Below are 16636 nucleotides of genomic sequence, written 5' to 3'. Positions count from 1 at the left end.
TGCATAAAAACAGAGTAGAATAAAACAATATAATCATAATCATAATATCAGAAAATGATACCATGTACTTGTAATAAATTCTCGGCAAGCAGAGGCCAAGATGAACCATACTCTAATAAGAAAAGCAGTTAAAGAAAAATCTGCCCTTTTAATACTACAAAGCCACTGGGAATCAACAATAAGACAGGAAGAGGAGTAGGCAGGAAAGAATCAAAAGGATAGAAAATAATAATTCAAATTTTCAGTAGTGATGTGACAATTTAATTAAACATTTTTTATAATACCTGTTACTAGTTTATAAGTATTTGTGTCTTATAATTTGATATCGGTGGTGGTGTTAGTAGAGCCGAGTAGGGTGAAGAAGGGAGAATAGAACTAAACAGGAGGACGCGGGGCAAGATGGCGGACTGGTGAGCTGTATGTTTTAGTTACTCCTCCAGGAAAGTAGGTAGAAAGCCAGGAACTGCATGGACTGGACACCACAGAGCAATCTGACGTTGGGCATACTTCATACAACACTCATGAAAAAGTGGAACTGCTGAGATCAGCGAAATCTGCAAGTTTTTGTGGCCAGGGGACCCGCACCCCTCCCTGCCAGGCTCAGTCCCGTGGGAGGAGGGGCTGTCAGCTCCGGGAAGGAGAAGGGAGAACTGCAGTGGCAGCCTTTATCGGAAATTCATTCTACTGATCCAAACTCCAACCATAGACAGACTGAGACCAGACACCAGAGAATCTGAGAGCAGCCAGCCCAGCAGAGAAGAGACAGGCATAGAAAAAAACAACACAAAAAACTCCAAAATAAAAGCGGAGGATTTTTGGAGTTCTGGTGAACATAGAAAGGGGAAGGGCAGAGCTCAGGCCCTGAGGCACATATGCAAATCCCGAAGAAAAGCCGATCTCTCTGCCCTGTGGACCTTTCCTTAATAGCCCTAATCCCTTTGTGCCTTAGCATTTCAATAACCCATTAGATCTCTGAGGAGGGCCCTTTTTTTTTAATCCTTTTTTCTTTTTCTAAAACAATTACTCTAAGAAGCCCAATACAGAAAGCTTCAAAGACTTGCAATTTGGGCAGGTCAAGACAAGAGCAGAACTAAGAGAGCTCTGAGGCAAAAGGCAATAATCCAGTGGCTGAGAAAATTCACTAAACACCACAACTTCCCAAGAAAAGGGGGGTGTCCGCTCACAGCCATCATCCTGGTGGACAGGAAACACTCCTGCCCATCGCCAGCCCCATAGCCCAGAGCTGCCCCAGACAACCCAGTGTGACGGAAGCGCTTCAAATAACAGGCACACACCACAAAACTGGGCGTGGGCATTAGCCTTCCCTGCAACCTCAGCTGACTGTCCCAGAGTTGGGAAGGTGGAGCAGTGTGAATTAACAAAGCCCCATACAGCCATCATTTCAGCAGACTGGGAGCCTCCCTACACAGCCCAGCAGCCCAGAACTGCCCTGGGGGGATGGCACTCACCTGTGACATAGCACAGTCAACCCTCAACAGAGGACCCGGGGTGCACAGCCTGGAAGAGGGGCCCACTTGCAAGTCTCAGGAGCCATACGCCAATACCAAGGACTTGTGGGTCAGTGGCAGAGACAAACTGTGGCAGGACTGAACTGAAGGATTAGACTATTGCAGCAGCTTTAAAACTACAGGATCACCAGGGATATTTGATTGTTAGAGCCACCCCCCCTCCCTGACTGCCCAGAAACACGCCCCATATACAGGGCAGGCAACACCAACTACACACGCAAGCTTGGTACACCAATTGGACCCCACAAGACTCACTCCCCCACTCACCAAAAAGGCTAAGCAGAGGAGAACTGGCTTCTGGAGAACAGGTGGCTCGTGGACGCCACCTGCTGGTTAGTTAGAGAAAGTGTACTCCACGAAGCTGTAGATCTGATGAATTAGAGATAAGGACTTCAATTGGTCTGCAAATCCTAAAAGAACCCTATCAAGTTCAGCAAATGCCAAGAGGCCAAAAACAACAGAAAATTCTAAAGCATATGAAAAAACCAGACAATATGGATAACCCAAGCCCAAGCACCCAAATCAAAAGATCAGAAGAGACACAGCACCTAGAGCAGCTACTCAAAGAACTAAAGATGAACAATGAGACCATAGTACGGGATACAAAGGATATCAAGAAGACCCTAGAAGAGCATAAAGAAGACACTGCAAGACTAAATAAAAAATAGATGATCTTATGGAAATTAAAGAAACTGTTGACCAAATTAAAAAGATTCTGGACACTCATAGTACAAGACTAGAGGAAGTTGAACAACGAATCAGTGACCTGGAAGATGACAGAATGGAAAATGAAAGCATAAAAGAAAGAATGGGGAAAAAAATTGAAAAAATCGAAATGGACCTCAGGGATATGATAGATAATATGAAACGTCCAAATATGAGACTTATTGGTGTCCCAGAAGGGGAAGAGAAGGGTAAAGGTCTAGGAAGCATATTCAAAGAAATTGTTGGGGAAAACTTCCCAAATCTTCTAAACAACATAAATACACAAATCATAAATGCTCAGCGAACTCCAAATAGAATAAATCCAAATAAACCCATTCCAAGACATATTCTGATCACACTGTCAAACACAGAAGAGAAGGAGCAAGTTCTGAAAGCAGCAAGAGAAAAGCAATTCACCACATACAAAGGAAACAGCATAAGACTAAGTAGTGACTACTCAGCAGCCACCATGGAGGCAAGAAGGCAGTGGCACGATATATTTAAAATTCTGAGTGAGAAAAATTTCCAGCCAAGAATACTTTACCCAGCAAAGCTCTCCTTCAAATTTGAGGGAGAGCTTAAATTTTTCACAGACAAACAAATGCTGAGAGAATTTGCTAACAAGAGACCTGCCCTACTGGAGATACTAAAGGGAGCCCTACAGACAGAGAAACAAAGACAGGACAGAGAGACTTGGAGAAAGGTTCAGTACTAAAGAGATTCGGTATGGGTACAATAAAGGATATTAATAGACAGAGGGGAAAAATATGACAAACATAAACCAAAGGATAAGATGGCTGATTCAAGAAATGCCTTCACGGTTATAATGTTGAATGTAAATGGATTAAACTCCCCGATTAAAAGATATAGATTCGCAGAATGGATGAAAAAAAATGAACCATCAATATGTTGCATACAAGAGACTCATCTTAGACACAGGGACACAAAGAAACTGAAAGTGAAAGGATGGAAAAAAATATTTCATGCAAGCTACAGCCAAAAGAAAGCAGGTGTAGCAATATTAATCTCAGATAAAATAGACTTTAAATGCAGGGATGTTTTGAGAGACAAAGAAGGCCACTACATACTAATAAAAGGGGCAATTCAGCAAGAAGAAATAACAATCGTAAATGTCTATGCACCCAATCAAGGTGCCACAAAATACATGAGAGAAACACTGGAAAAACTAAAGGAAGCAATTGATGTTTCCACAATAATTGTGGGAGACTTCAACACATCACTCTCTCCTATAGCTAGATCAACCAGACAGAAGACCAGTAAGGAAATTGAAAACCTAAACAATCTGATAAATGAATTAGATTTAACAGACATATACAGGACATTACATCCCAAATCACCAGGATACATATACTTTTCTAGTGCTCACGGAACTTTCTCCAGAATAGATCATATGCTGGGACATAAAACAAGCCTCAATAAATTTAAAAAGATTGAAATTATTCAAAGCACATTCTCCGACCACAATGGAATACAATTAGAAGTCAATAACCATCAGAGACTTAGAAAATTCACGAATACCTGGAGGTTAAACAACACACTCCTAAACAATCAGTGGGTTAACGAAGAAATAGCAAGAGAAACTGCTAAATATATAGAGACGAATGAAAATGAGAACACAACATACCAAAACCTATGGGATGCAGCAAAAGCAGTGCTCAGGGGGAAATTTATAGCACTAAATGCATATATTAAAAAGGAAGAAAGAGCCAAAATCAAAGAACTAATGGATCAACTGAAGAAGCTAGAAAATGAACAGCAAACCAATCCTAAACCAAGTAGAAGAAAAGAAATAACAAGGATTAAAGCAGAAATAAATGACATAGAGAACAAAAAAAACAATAGAGAGGATAAATATCACCAAAAGTTGGTTCTTTGAGAAGATCAACAAGATTGACAAGCCCCTAGCTAGACTGACAAAATCAAAAAGAGAGAAGACCCATATAAACAAAATAATGAATGAAAAAGGTGACATAACTGCAGATCCTGAAGAAATTAAAAAAATTATAAGAGGATACTATGAACAACTGTATGGCAACAAACTGGATAATGTAGAGGAAATGGACAATTTCCTGGAAACATATGAACAACCTAGACTGACCAGAGAAGAAATAGAAGACCTCAACCAACCCATCACAAGCAAAGAGATCCAATCAGTCACCAAAAATCTTCCCACAAATAAATGCCCAGGGCCAGATGGCTTCACAGGGGAATTCTACCAAACTTTCCAGAAAGAACTGACACCAATCTTACTCAGACTCTTTCAAAACATTGAAGAAAACGGAACACTACCTAACTCATTTTACGAAGCTAACATCAATCTAATACCAAAACCAGGCAAAGATACTACAAAAAAGGAAAACTACCGGCCAATCTCCCTAATGAATATAGATGCAAAAATCCTCAACAAAATACTTGCAAATCGAATCCAAAGACACATTAAAAAAATCATACACCATGATCAAGTGGGGTTCATTCCAGGCATGCAAGGATGGTTCAACATAAGAAAATCAATCAATGTATTACAACACGTTAACAAGTCAAAAGGGGAAAATCAATTGATCATCTCAATAGATGCTGAAAAAGCATTTGGCAAAATCCAACATCCGTTTTTGATAAAAACACTTCAAAAGGTAGGAAGTGAAGGAAACTTCCTCAACATGATAAAGAGCATATATGAAAAACCCACAGCCAGCATAGTACTCAATGGTGAGAGACTGAAAGCCTTCCCTCTAAGATCAGGAACAAGACAAGGATGCCCACTGTCACCACTGTTATTCAACATTGTGCTGGAAGTGCTAGCCAGGGCAATCCGGCACGACAAAGAAATAAAAGGCATCCAAATTGGAAAAGAAGAAGTAAAGCTGTCATTGTTTGCAGATGATATGATCTTATATCTAGAAAACCCTGAGAAATCGACGATACAGCTACTAGAGCTAATAAACAAATTTAGCAAAGTAGCGGGATACAAGGTTAATGCACATAAGTCAGTAATGTTTCTATATGCTAGAAATGAACAAACTGAAGAGACACTCAAGAAAAAGACACCATTTTCAATAGCAACTAAAAAAATCAAGTACCTAGGAATAAACTTAACCAAAGATGTAAAAGACCTATACAAAGAAAACTACATAAGTCTACTAAAAGAAATAGAAGGGGACCTTAAAAGATGGAAAAATATTCCATGTTCATGGTTAGGAAGGCTAAATGTCATTAAGATGTCAATTCTACCCAAACTCATCTACAGATTCAATGCAATCCCAATCAAAATTCCAACAACCTACTTTGCAGACTTGGAAAAGCTTGTAATCAAATTTATTTGGAAAGGGAAGATGCCTCGAATTGCTAAAGACACTCTAAAAAAGAAAAATGAAGTGGGAGGACTTACACTCCCTGACTTTGAAGCTTATTATAAAGCCACAGTTGCCAAAACAGCATGGTACTGGCACAAAGATAGACATATAGATCAATGGAATCGAATTGAGAATTCAGAGATAGACCCTCAGATCTATGGCCGACTGATCTTTGATAAGGCCCCCAAAGTCACTGAACTGAGTCATAATGGTCTTTTCAACAAATGGGGCTGGGAGAGTTGGATATCCATATCCAAAAGAATGAAAGAGGACCCCTACCTCACCCCCTACACAAAAATTAACTCAAAATGGACCAAAGATCTCAATATAAAAGAAAGTACCATAAAACTCCTAGAAGATAATGTAGGAAAACATCTTCAAGACCTTGTATTAGGCGGCCACTTCCTAGACTTTACACCCAAAGCACAAGCAACAAAAGAAAAAATAGATAAATCGGAACTCCTCAAGCTTAGAAGTTTCTGCACCTCAAAGGAATTTCTCAAAAAGGTAAAGAGGCAGCCAACTCAATGGGTAAAAATTTTTGGAAACCATGTATCTGACAAAAGACTGATATCTTGCATATATAAAGAAATCCTACAACTCAAGGCCGATAGTTCAGACAGCCCAATTATAAAATGGGCAAAAGATGTGAAAAGACAGTTCTCTGAAGAGGAAATACAAATGGCCAAGAAACACATGCAAAAATGTTCAGCTTCACTAGCTATTAGAGAGATGCAAATTAAGACCACAATGAGATACCATCTCACACCGATTAGAATGGCTGCCATTAAACAAACAGGAAACTACAAATGCTGGAGGGGATATGGAGAAATTGGAACTCTTATTCATTGTTGGTGGGACTGTATAATGGTTCAGCCACTCTGGAAGTCAGTCTGGCAGTTCCTTAGAAAACTAGATATAGAGTTACCATTCGATCCAGCCATTGCACTTCTCAGTATATACCCGGAAGATCGGAAAGCAGTGACACGAACAGATATCTGCATGCCAATATTCATAGCAGCATTATTCACAATTGCCAAGAGATAGAAACAACCCAAATGTCCTTCAACACATGAGTGGATAAATAAAATGTGGTATATACACACGATGGAATACTACGTGGCAGTAAGAAGGAACGATCTCGTGAAACATATGACAACATGGATGAACCTTGAAGACATAATGCTGAGCGAAATAAGCCAGGCACAAAAAGAGAAATATTATATGCTACCACTAATGTGAACTTTGAAAAATGTAAAACAAATGGTTTATAATGTAGAATGTAGGGGAACTAGCAATAGAGAGCAATTAAGGAAGGGGGAACAATAATCCAAGAAGAACAGATAAGCTATTTAACGTTCTGGGGATGCCCAGGAATGACTATAGTCTGTTAATTTCTGATGGATATAGTAGGAGCAAGTTCACAGAAATGTTGCTGTATTAGGTAACTTTCTTGGGGTAAAGAAGGAACATGTTGGAAGTTAAGCAGTTATCTTAGGTTAGTTGTCTTTTTCTTACTCCCTTGTTATGGTCTCTTTGAAATATTCTTTTATTGTATGTTTGTTTTCTTTTTAACTTTTTTTTCATACAGTTGATTTAAAAAAGAAGGGAAAGTTAAAAAAAAAAAAAAAAAGAAAAACAAGGAACAAAAGATGTAGTGCCCCCTTGAGGAGCCTGTGGAGAATGCAGGGGTATTCGCCTACCCCACCTCCATGGTTGCTAACATGACCACAGACATAGGGGACTGGTGGTTTGATGGGTTGAGCCCTCTACCATAGGTTTTACCCTTGGGAAGATGGTTGCTGCAAAGGAGAGGATAGGCCTCCCTATGGTTGTGCCTAAGAGCCTCCTCCCGAATGCCTCTTTGTTGCTCAGATGTGGCCCTCTCTCCCTGGCTAAGCCAACTTGAAAGGTGAAATCACTGCCCTCCCCCCTACGTGGGATCAGACACCCAGGGGAGTGAATCTCCTTGGCAACGTGGAATATGACTTCCGGGGAGGAATGTAGACCTGGCATCGTGGGACGGAGAACATCTTCTTGACCAAAAGGGGGATGTGAAAGGAAATGAAATAAGCTTCAGTAGCAGAGAGATTCCAAAAGGAGCCGAGAGGTCACTCTGGTGGGCACTCTTACGCACACTTTAGACAACCCTTTTTAGGTTCTAAAGAATTGGGGTAGCTGGTGGTGGATACCTGAAACTATCAAACTACAACCCAGAACCCATGAATCTTGAAGACAGTTGTATAAAAATGTAGCTTATGAGGGGTTACAATGGGATTGGGAAAGCCATAAGGACCACACTCCACTTTGTCTAGTTTATGGAAGGATGAGTAGAAAAATAGGGGAAGGAAACAAACAGACAAAGGTACCCAGTGTTCTTTTTTACTTCAATTGCTCTTTTTCACTCTAATTATTATTCTTGTTATTTTTGTGTGTGTGCTAATGAAGGTGTCAGGGATTGATTTAGGTGATGAATGTACAACTATGTAATGGTACTGTGAACAATCGAAAGTACAATTTGTTTTGTATGAAAAAAAAAAAACAAAAACAAAAAAAGAAGTAAACAGGAGGCAAGAATTGGAGAGCATGACTGAAGGTACAGAGGCCAGGATGGGTGTTCCTCACTGACATAGAGTTTTCAGAAGAAAAGCGGAAAAAGACACATAGAAAGCAAAAAAAAGAAAAGAAAAGAAAAGAAAAAAACAGAGAAAGACACTACATCCTCCCTTGAGAGATTATGAGAATTATCACTGGCATTATTGAAGATCATGGACCACTTCCATCAATGTGACTTGCTTGAAAGAACAAAGTAACACTTTCAGGATTCCTTTCAGGAAAATAGTAATATACATACCACAAATAGAAGCACAAACACAGATCTGGGTGTTTTAGCTATTTGAACTCACAGAGCTTACCAAGAACTATGTTCCCTATCTGTCTGTCTGTCTGTCTATCTAGCTATCTATTTATGTATAGAAAGCATGAAATGTTTCCTGTGAATCCTAAAATATTACATATCTGTTTATTATCCACTTACCAGTTCCAAAAACAATTTAAGAGAGCACAGATAAACAATGCAGGAAGATAATATCACTAAAAAGTAGATAGGAAATAAGTGAGGTAGGGTTACAGAAGGGGAAGGAATACCTCCAGTATTACCATGATACCAAAAACCAGACAAAGATTTCACAAGAAAAGAAACTACAGACCAATACTTCTTATGAGTATGGATGCAAAGTCCCTATCAAAATACCAGCAAACCAAATTCAGGAACACATAAAAAGAACTATATACATTTATCACAAGAATACAGGTGTGGTGGCTTGGAGTTACATACCCCAGAAAAACATGTTCTTAACTTAATCATTCCTATATGTGTGAACCCACAGTAAAAAGGATTTTTTGAAGATGCTATATTTAGTTAAGGTGTGGCCAACTGACTCAGAGGGGCCTTAATCCTATTACTTGGGGGCCTTATAGAGAAAGCCACAGGGAAAGAAAATGGAAGTCAACAGAACCAGAAAAAGGAAGAAGACCACCACCATGTGCATGGCCACCATGTGACAGAGAGGCCAAGGACCCAAGGATCCTCAGCAGCAAGCCCCAGAACACCACAGTCTTCAGAGAGAAAGTATCACCTTGTTCATGCCTAGATTTTGGCCTTCTCCTAGCCTCAAAACTGTGAACCAACACGTTCTTGTTATTAAGCTAACCTACTATCTGGTATCTGTTTTAGCAAACAGGAAACTAAGACGTGAGGTTGGTTTAAAATCTGAAAATCAATTAATGCAAAATATCATATCAATAGAATAAAAAAACAAAAGACCATATCATCTCAATAGATGCAGAAAAATCATTTGACAAAACCCAATGCCCTTTCATGAACACTCAAGAAACTAGGAAAAGAAGGAACTCCCTTAACCTGCTGAAGGGCATCGATGAAAACCTACATTTGGGAGAAGGTCCTTAAGATCGGGAACAAGACAAGGATGTCTGCTGGCCACTTCTATTCCACACTGTACAGGGGGTTACAGCCAGGACAATGAAAAAAGAGAAAGAAATAAAAAGCATTCAGTTTGGAGAAGAAGAAGTAAAACTATCTCTATTCACAGATGCCATGATCTTATTTACAGAAAACTCTAAGGAATCCACTAAACTATAAGAAATAATAAACGAGTTCAGCAAGGTTGCAGGATACAAGATTGATACGCAAAAGTCAGTTGTATTTTTATACACTTGTAATGAACAATTAGAAAATGAAATTAAGAAATCAATTCCATTCACAGTTAAAGTATCAAAAAGAATAAAATACTCAGGAATAAAATTAACAAAAGAAATGCAAAACAAATACTCTGAAAACTACAAAACACTGTTGAAAGGTCTAAATACATAGGGAAAAAAAAACCACCCATGTTTTTGGATCAGAAGACTTTAAGACGGCAACACTCCCCAAACTAATCTAGAGAGTCAACAGAATCCTTATCAGTATCCTAGCTGAATTATTTGTGGAAATTCACATAATTCTATAATTCATATGGAATTGCAAGGGGGCTAGAACAGCTAAAACAATCCTGAAAAAAAAAAAAAAAAAAAGAGAACAAAGTAGGAGGACTCATACTACCTGGTTTCAGTATTACTTCAAAGCAATGGTAATCAAGACGGTGTGGTACTGGCACAAGGAAAGACATAGATAAATGGAATAGAATTGAGAATCCAGAAATAAACTGATACATCTATGGTCAACTGACTTACTACAATGGTATTAACACCATTATATGGGGAAAGAATCATTTTTTCAAAAAATGGTGCTGGGACTAAAGAGGCACATATGAATGAAGTGGGACCCCTACTTCTTACCAAACCCCCAAATTAACGCAAAATAGATCAAATACTTAAATATATGATCTAAAACCATACAACTTGTAGAAGCAAACACAGGGAAGTATCTTTAAGACTTTGTATTAGGCAATAGATTCTTAGACCCTTTTCTATAACAGACTAAAGAATAATCAATGCCTCCTGCACAACACTCTGGTGCTCATCTGATTTTTATTTTATTTATCGATAGATATAGAAGAACCTGGATCCAATGAAAGGAAATCACAAAATAAAACAGGAACAAAATAGCTGAAATCAAGTAGCTTGGGAGAAATCTGATGATTCTTGAGCAGGACAGTTTCACTTGGTTGAATAATGTAACGGTTTCCCTTTCCTTTCTTTGTAAAAAGGGTGGGAATGTAATCAGATCTTACTTGAAAATATTTTAGTGAGAACCTGAACTTGTTATCTGGATTACTATTATAAAACTCAAGGCTACAGATCTAGTCAGATGCAAATGAATTTACTATTACAAAATAACCATATTACGCTAACATGACATTTGATTTTCCATTTTTAGGTGAGATGATGTTTCACATACTGAGAAGCTGAAGAAATGATTGTAAATGGAAGAGGATATCCTAAATATGTGACTTTGCATATATCATACATACATTAATACCAACTTTCCAAAGTGAAAACAATTTGTTTGAAGGAAAAAAAAAAAACAGGCACAGGATATTCTCAAGTTCAAGTTAAGTTATAAATATTGCCATGTTCTATTATAGAAGTTTAAATGGAGGTACATCCTCATAAGGGAACCAAAAATAGTGTCTTATTCTGACCATAAATGAAACATAAATGAAATATTTTTAGAATTTACCAAAAAGAAAGTTCAAAGACTTCTAGTAAAAATCTTAAATTATTATTTTTATTTCTCAATAGAAAACATATATACTGCCATTTTCTATACAATTATTACTATTTTATTCAATATCATCATTTTGTCTGAGACATAGACTAGACACGAATTTAAAATGAACAAGTCCTGAAATTTTCTCTTTTTATGAACAAATCCTATGGAATAAGAATATTTACTGCAAAATCATGCTAGTATAAAATAAAGATACTATAAAATCATTCTCATGACTTTGGTGTTGCTTTTCTGAAGATGATGATAACAACAAATACCCCCTTTCCCACCCAAACAAACAAATTGTACACCTTCATATTCTGGCCTCCTTATAATATGATATTTTAGCATGTCCAATACCAATTAATTGTAGAGAAGTGAATGCTAGTCTATAAAAATGTAGAATTAGAGCATATTAAGGCTGGAACAGACCTTAAATATCATCCAGTTCAACCACATCATTGATGCTTGAATTCCTCCTGAAACATATATTCTCAACTTTTGAGATTCTAATATTCAACAACCTCTCAAATCCCTGTGAAGACAATTAATAGTTACTGCCATGAACTACTGCTGATGTGAGTGGTTTGGTGATTTCCTTTTAGGTGTGTTATAAAAGAAAGGAAGAACTATGTGGTATTCTTCAAGTATTCTTTCATAATACATGTTTCTAAATCTAAATATTCCCTCCTATATATTCAGGACTTTCAACAAAAGCCAAGAATAAGAACTTATTTTATATAGTTAAAATATATTAATCTGAGTTTTATTTTCCTATTTTGTACAGTTGGGAATATAATTCCCTCCAACCTAAAACCTTTCCGCTAGAATTGAAAAGATTAAAAAGTTAAATATGATTGTACCTAGCTTTTTAGCTGTTTTCTGTTTCATCTGTTCTTTGTTTTGTTTCTTCCTTTTCTTTTTTGTCTTCTATTGGGTTAACTGAGAATTTGTTTTCTGATTCCTTTTTATCTCCTCTATTTACTTATTACATATACCCACTTCTGAATACCATGGGCCAAAGAGAAAGGTCCAAGGGAAATTAAAGACATTTTAAACCCAAAGAAAATGAAAATAAAATATATCAAAATTTATGGGATGCAGCTAAAATAGTGCTTGGAGACAATTTTATAGCATTAAATGCTTATATTAGAAAAGAAGGAAGGTTTTGAATTAGTAATCTAGGCTTCCACATTAAGAAACTACAAAAAGAGCAAATTAAATATAAAGTAAGAAGACCAAGAGAAATGATACAGATTAGAGCAGAAATCAATGAAAGAAGAGAGAAGCAATAGGAACAATCCATGAATCCAAATACTGTTCTAAAGTGGAATTGTCTTGCAAAGGTATTAAAAGAATGGGTGGAAATGAAAAGGGGGATATAGTAAGGAAGAAGGAGGAGTGATAAAGTCCATAAAGCAGATAATCTGGGTGAAAGTAGTGACTTTGCCACATAATAGTGATATAGTTTTAAGACATCTAAATCATTTTAAGCTTCAGTTTCCTTATTTGTAAAAAAGGAGTGAAAATAATCTTCTTTTTGAAGATTAAAATAATACTGTGAATGCAAGAACTAAATGAGATATTCATAAAAATGCTTTGCAAAGAATAATAATAAAGATTCTTTGTTCTAGCTAGTAAAATTAATGGACTAATTGTTATTGACACATGAAATACCATATTAAGTTTAACATACCTTCATAGAACTTAGAAATGCAGTATCACAGAAAAGTAAAACTCATAAATTACAATAAAAATATTTTTCAGTAGCAATTTTAGAGCTCAAGTGGGGAAAATCATAATATATTAATAGTAACTGACTTCTTGATAAGTTTTCAAAGAGAAAGGTGACAAGAAAATAGCAAGTAAGCAAAAAATAAGGAACTTTTCATAAAACAAGTAAATGAACTGCAGTTATACCATTTTGCAGATTTTTTCAAAGTCAATATCATCACCAAGAGCAGATTTAGTTACTACATCAGGTTTCAATTCCTGCGGAAGAACAAAAAAAAACCACTTTTAGTTATAAATCTAATTATTTTGAGTTAAATCCTTTCCCATGCCTTGTTTTTAAAAACTTAATAAAATCCTAATTTTTAGAACAGTAACTTAAATAACTCCTATCACAGTAAGAATTATCATACTACCAAATAAGTCACTGCAAAATGACTTTAAGAGATAATAATCCTAAAACAATTATATTCAGATTTCATGGAAGCCAGAAAATTCGTGTGCCATAAAATCTCTAGAATTAAAATATATATATATATATAGAAATTGCAATAAGATTAAAATAATTCAAAATGCTAATTTAAAACTCCTTAAAGATTACTTATGATTATTTTAACATTTCAATTGTCAATTTATAGAGAAATGAAGAGATTTATAGAGAAGTACTTAATTTTAATTGTTTAAAAATATCTAAACCACAAAATATTTTACTATAATGCAAGGAATTAATTGAGACTTATTTTGGAGAATTAAGATATTCAGGAAAGTAGATTTAATAATAAAATTGGTGATATTTATATGACAGTTTAAGAAGGTTTACACTCTTCTAAACATCTTAAGATTTAAATTTGATATGCATTGCACTAAGGTCATGAGGGATGATTTAAGATCACACAAAAATGAAAACTTTCTATTTTAATAGTTATTTTAAAGTACATGAAAAATACAACTAACATCTGGTGTTTCTTACATAGTACCGTTTAGAAGAAAGTGAAAAGAATCAGTTGATTTTAAAACCACATCAAGAAACAGTAAAGTAGATATATGGTGTGACAAAAACTGAAATTATTACATGAAGATGATTTTTAAATTATATTTTAAACAATAACAGAATCATACTATTTTGTAACTGGATTATAAAGTAAAATCTAACCATGTTGCATGGAAAAGACAAACGAAATACATAGTGATTAAAAAAGACTAAAAATAAAGAGATGGGAAAAGATATACCAGATAAATAGGAACAATTAGAAAGTAGGAGTTGAGATATTCTGATATCACAAAAAGTAGAATTCTGGCAAAACAAAACAAAACAAAACAAAAAACCCCACAAAACCTAAAGTAGACAAAGAAGGGCTCTTTATAATGCTAAAAACCTTAATTCACAATGAAGATAATATTTGTGAGTATCTGTGCAGCAAATAAAATACAGCAACTACTTCTAAGAGCAAAAACTATAGGAGATGAAGGAGAAATATAAACACATAATTATAGAAGACTTCGACATATCACTCTCAATTCAAAATAGGCCAAACAATAAGTAAGGATTAAAAGATAATAATATAATCAATAACATAGATCTGTTTTAGGGATTTATTTTGAAAATTATATCCTAATAATAGAAATTATACCTTCTTCTCAGTACATATGGAACAGTCATATAAATTGGTCAAATATTAAGTCAAAGAAAGTATTAGTAAGTTCCATAAAGTAAAATATTACAAACCACATCATCTGATTAAAAACCCAGGCTTGGGTTGCTCAAAGAAAGGCCTGTTTTCAAGACTAGGCCTTGGCCAGTTCCTGGGAGATGAACTCTGAAACCCATGGAATATCCTGCTTGATAAGTGTTTTTGCATGTCTGAGACCTTGGGCCATGCAATATCATTTTGATCAGATAGTTTATACTAACAGTGTGACTTATGGGGTGACTTTGCTCTGAGGGTCTGGAGTCTTAGTAGCTGAAGTCAGTCATGCTGGCATTGCACGCCTGTATGCTGAACCCAAAAGAGCCTTGGACACCAAGGCTCTGGTCAGCTTCCCTGGCTGGCAACATTTCATACATTTTTAAATATCATGTTGTCATCACTGACAGAGAATTAATATATGCATCAGACTCCTCTGAGAGAGGACACCCGGAAGTCTGAACCTAGTTCTTCCTGGCTACAATGACTCTAGAAAGGTTAAGAAACTTATTCAGGGTATCAAAGCAGGGCTAGGACTAGAATCCCCCATTTTTTTTTTTTTTTTACCATCTCCTGCTGTCAGTGATGATGAATTAGAAATAGTTTTAATTCCTTCACAATTACATTTAACCAACATTACTCAAGTTTCCAACATTAAAGGTAGTGATCCACTATAACCAAACCCATTGGAATAATTCCAGTTCTCTCATTCCACATCATGCCAGAGATCACTTCTCTGTTTAAATACAAAACAGCAAATTTAATTAAAAATTGGGTAACCTCATTTTGCTCATTTGGCTATATCTTTGTTTTTCTTCTTTTCAGAGACTTTTGTTTGAACAATCTAATATATTGACTCATAACTATATAACCTGCATATCTCTGGTTGAGTGGGAGAAAGTGTATGTTTGCAACAAAACTATTCTAGATCTGTCTGTTGGGAGGGAGACTGAGTTGACAAGTCATCACTTGGAGATAGTAACAGTGTAACAGTGCGGACCCTTTTTAAATTCCAAAAAGCTTACTATGTAGGGTTGGGCTATTAACTTAATAAAATATAAAACATTTTTGTGTTTTCCCAACTGTGATCAAACTGGAATATGATATTTAGATGATGAGGGGTTAATGCCTAATACAAAGAATTAGACGGTGCCAAGAAAAGTCTGGATTCTTGGAGATTTGGGGCCTATTTGGAAACAAGGCAAGCAATACATTCCTCTGAAATAAAGAATCTGAAATAACTCGTGAGAGAGCTATTGACATCCAAATCTCCATGGTTTTCTACAGATGGCAATCTCATTACCGTTACTCTTTAGTGACAACAAAACCTTATTTCCTAACTATTGTTCTACCAGATGGAACTTCAAGAAGGTTATACTCTGTCGCCATATTACCAAGGAATTTTTCTAAAGTATCACCGTCTTCCTTGTATACCTATTCCTGTGTTCTCTCTATTGCAATTAGTGGCATCCCCATCTTCTGCTGCTCAGGTTAGACAGCTCAGAGTCATCTGACACTCTGCTAGCCTTAGTCATGCTTCTGTTATGCTCCCCCTCCTCTTTCTGCTTACTCCTCTGTACTGTTTGTTGAATCTGGTTCTCTCCTTGATTTTACGTCTTGGTTCTAAATACCATTTTCTAGTAAAATGAACCAGGGCTTCTTAGAGAAATGGATGATTCCAGATCTGAGGCAGGAAAAGTAAAAGTCCTGGAAGCATTCTGTTATGCTAGGAAAGGAAGGACAAGTGGGCTTCTCTCAACAAGTCACACAAACTGGCTTAAAGGGGTTACCACTGGCTAAATCTGAGTCAAAATTAATGACAGCAATGAATCATAACCATGTTGACCATATAGTTTGCTGCTCAACTAGGAGAGTCCAGGCGAA

The 16636-nt window shown here is 36.3% G+C and overlaps 1 protein-coding gene across 1 annotated transcript in view; it reads right to left on the bottom strand.

The window, feature by feature from the left end:
* The window catches only part of SRFBP1 (serum response factor binding protein 1), a 104501-nt gene that overhangs the window by 27931 nt on the left and 59934 nt on the right, over positions 1–16636 (bottom strand). The window contains exon 4 of the mRNA XM_037801897.1: positions 13257–13328. Coding sequence (XP_037657825.1) covers positions 13257–13328 — 72 coding nt within the window. The remainder of the gene's footprint in view (positions 1–13256; positions 13329–16636) is intronic.

This window comes from Choloepus didactylus, chromosome 13 (assembly GCF_015220235.1).
Source record: "Choloepus didactylus isolate mChoDid1 chromosome 13, mChoDid1.pri, whole genome shotgun sequence".
Taxonomy (NCBI): domain Eukaryota; kingdom Metazoa; phylum Chordata; class Mammalia; order Pilosa; family Megalonychidae; genus Choloepus; species Choloepus didactylus.
This window is presented reverse-complemented; position numbering and strand designations above follow the sequence as displayed.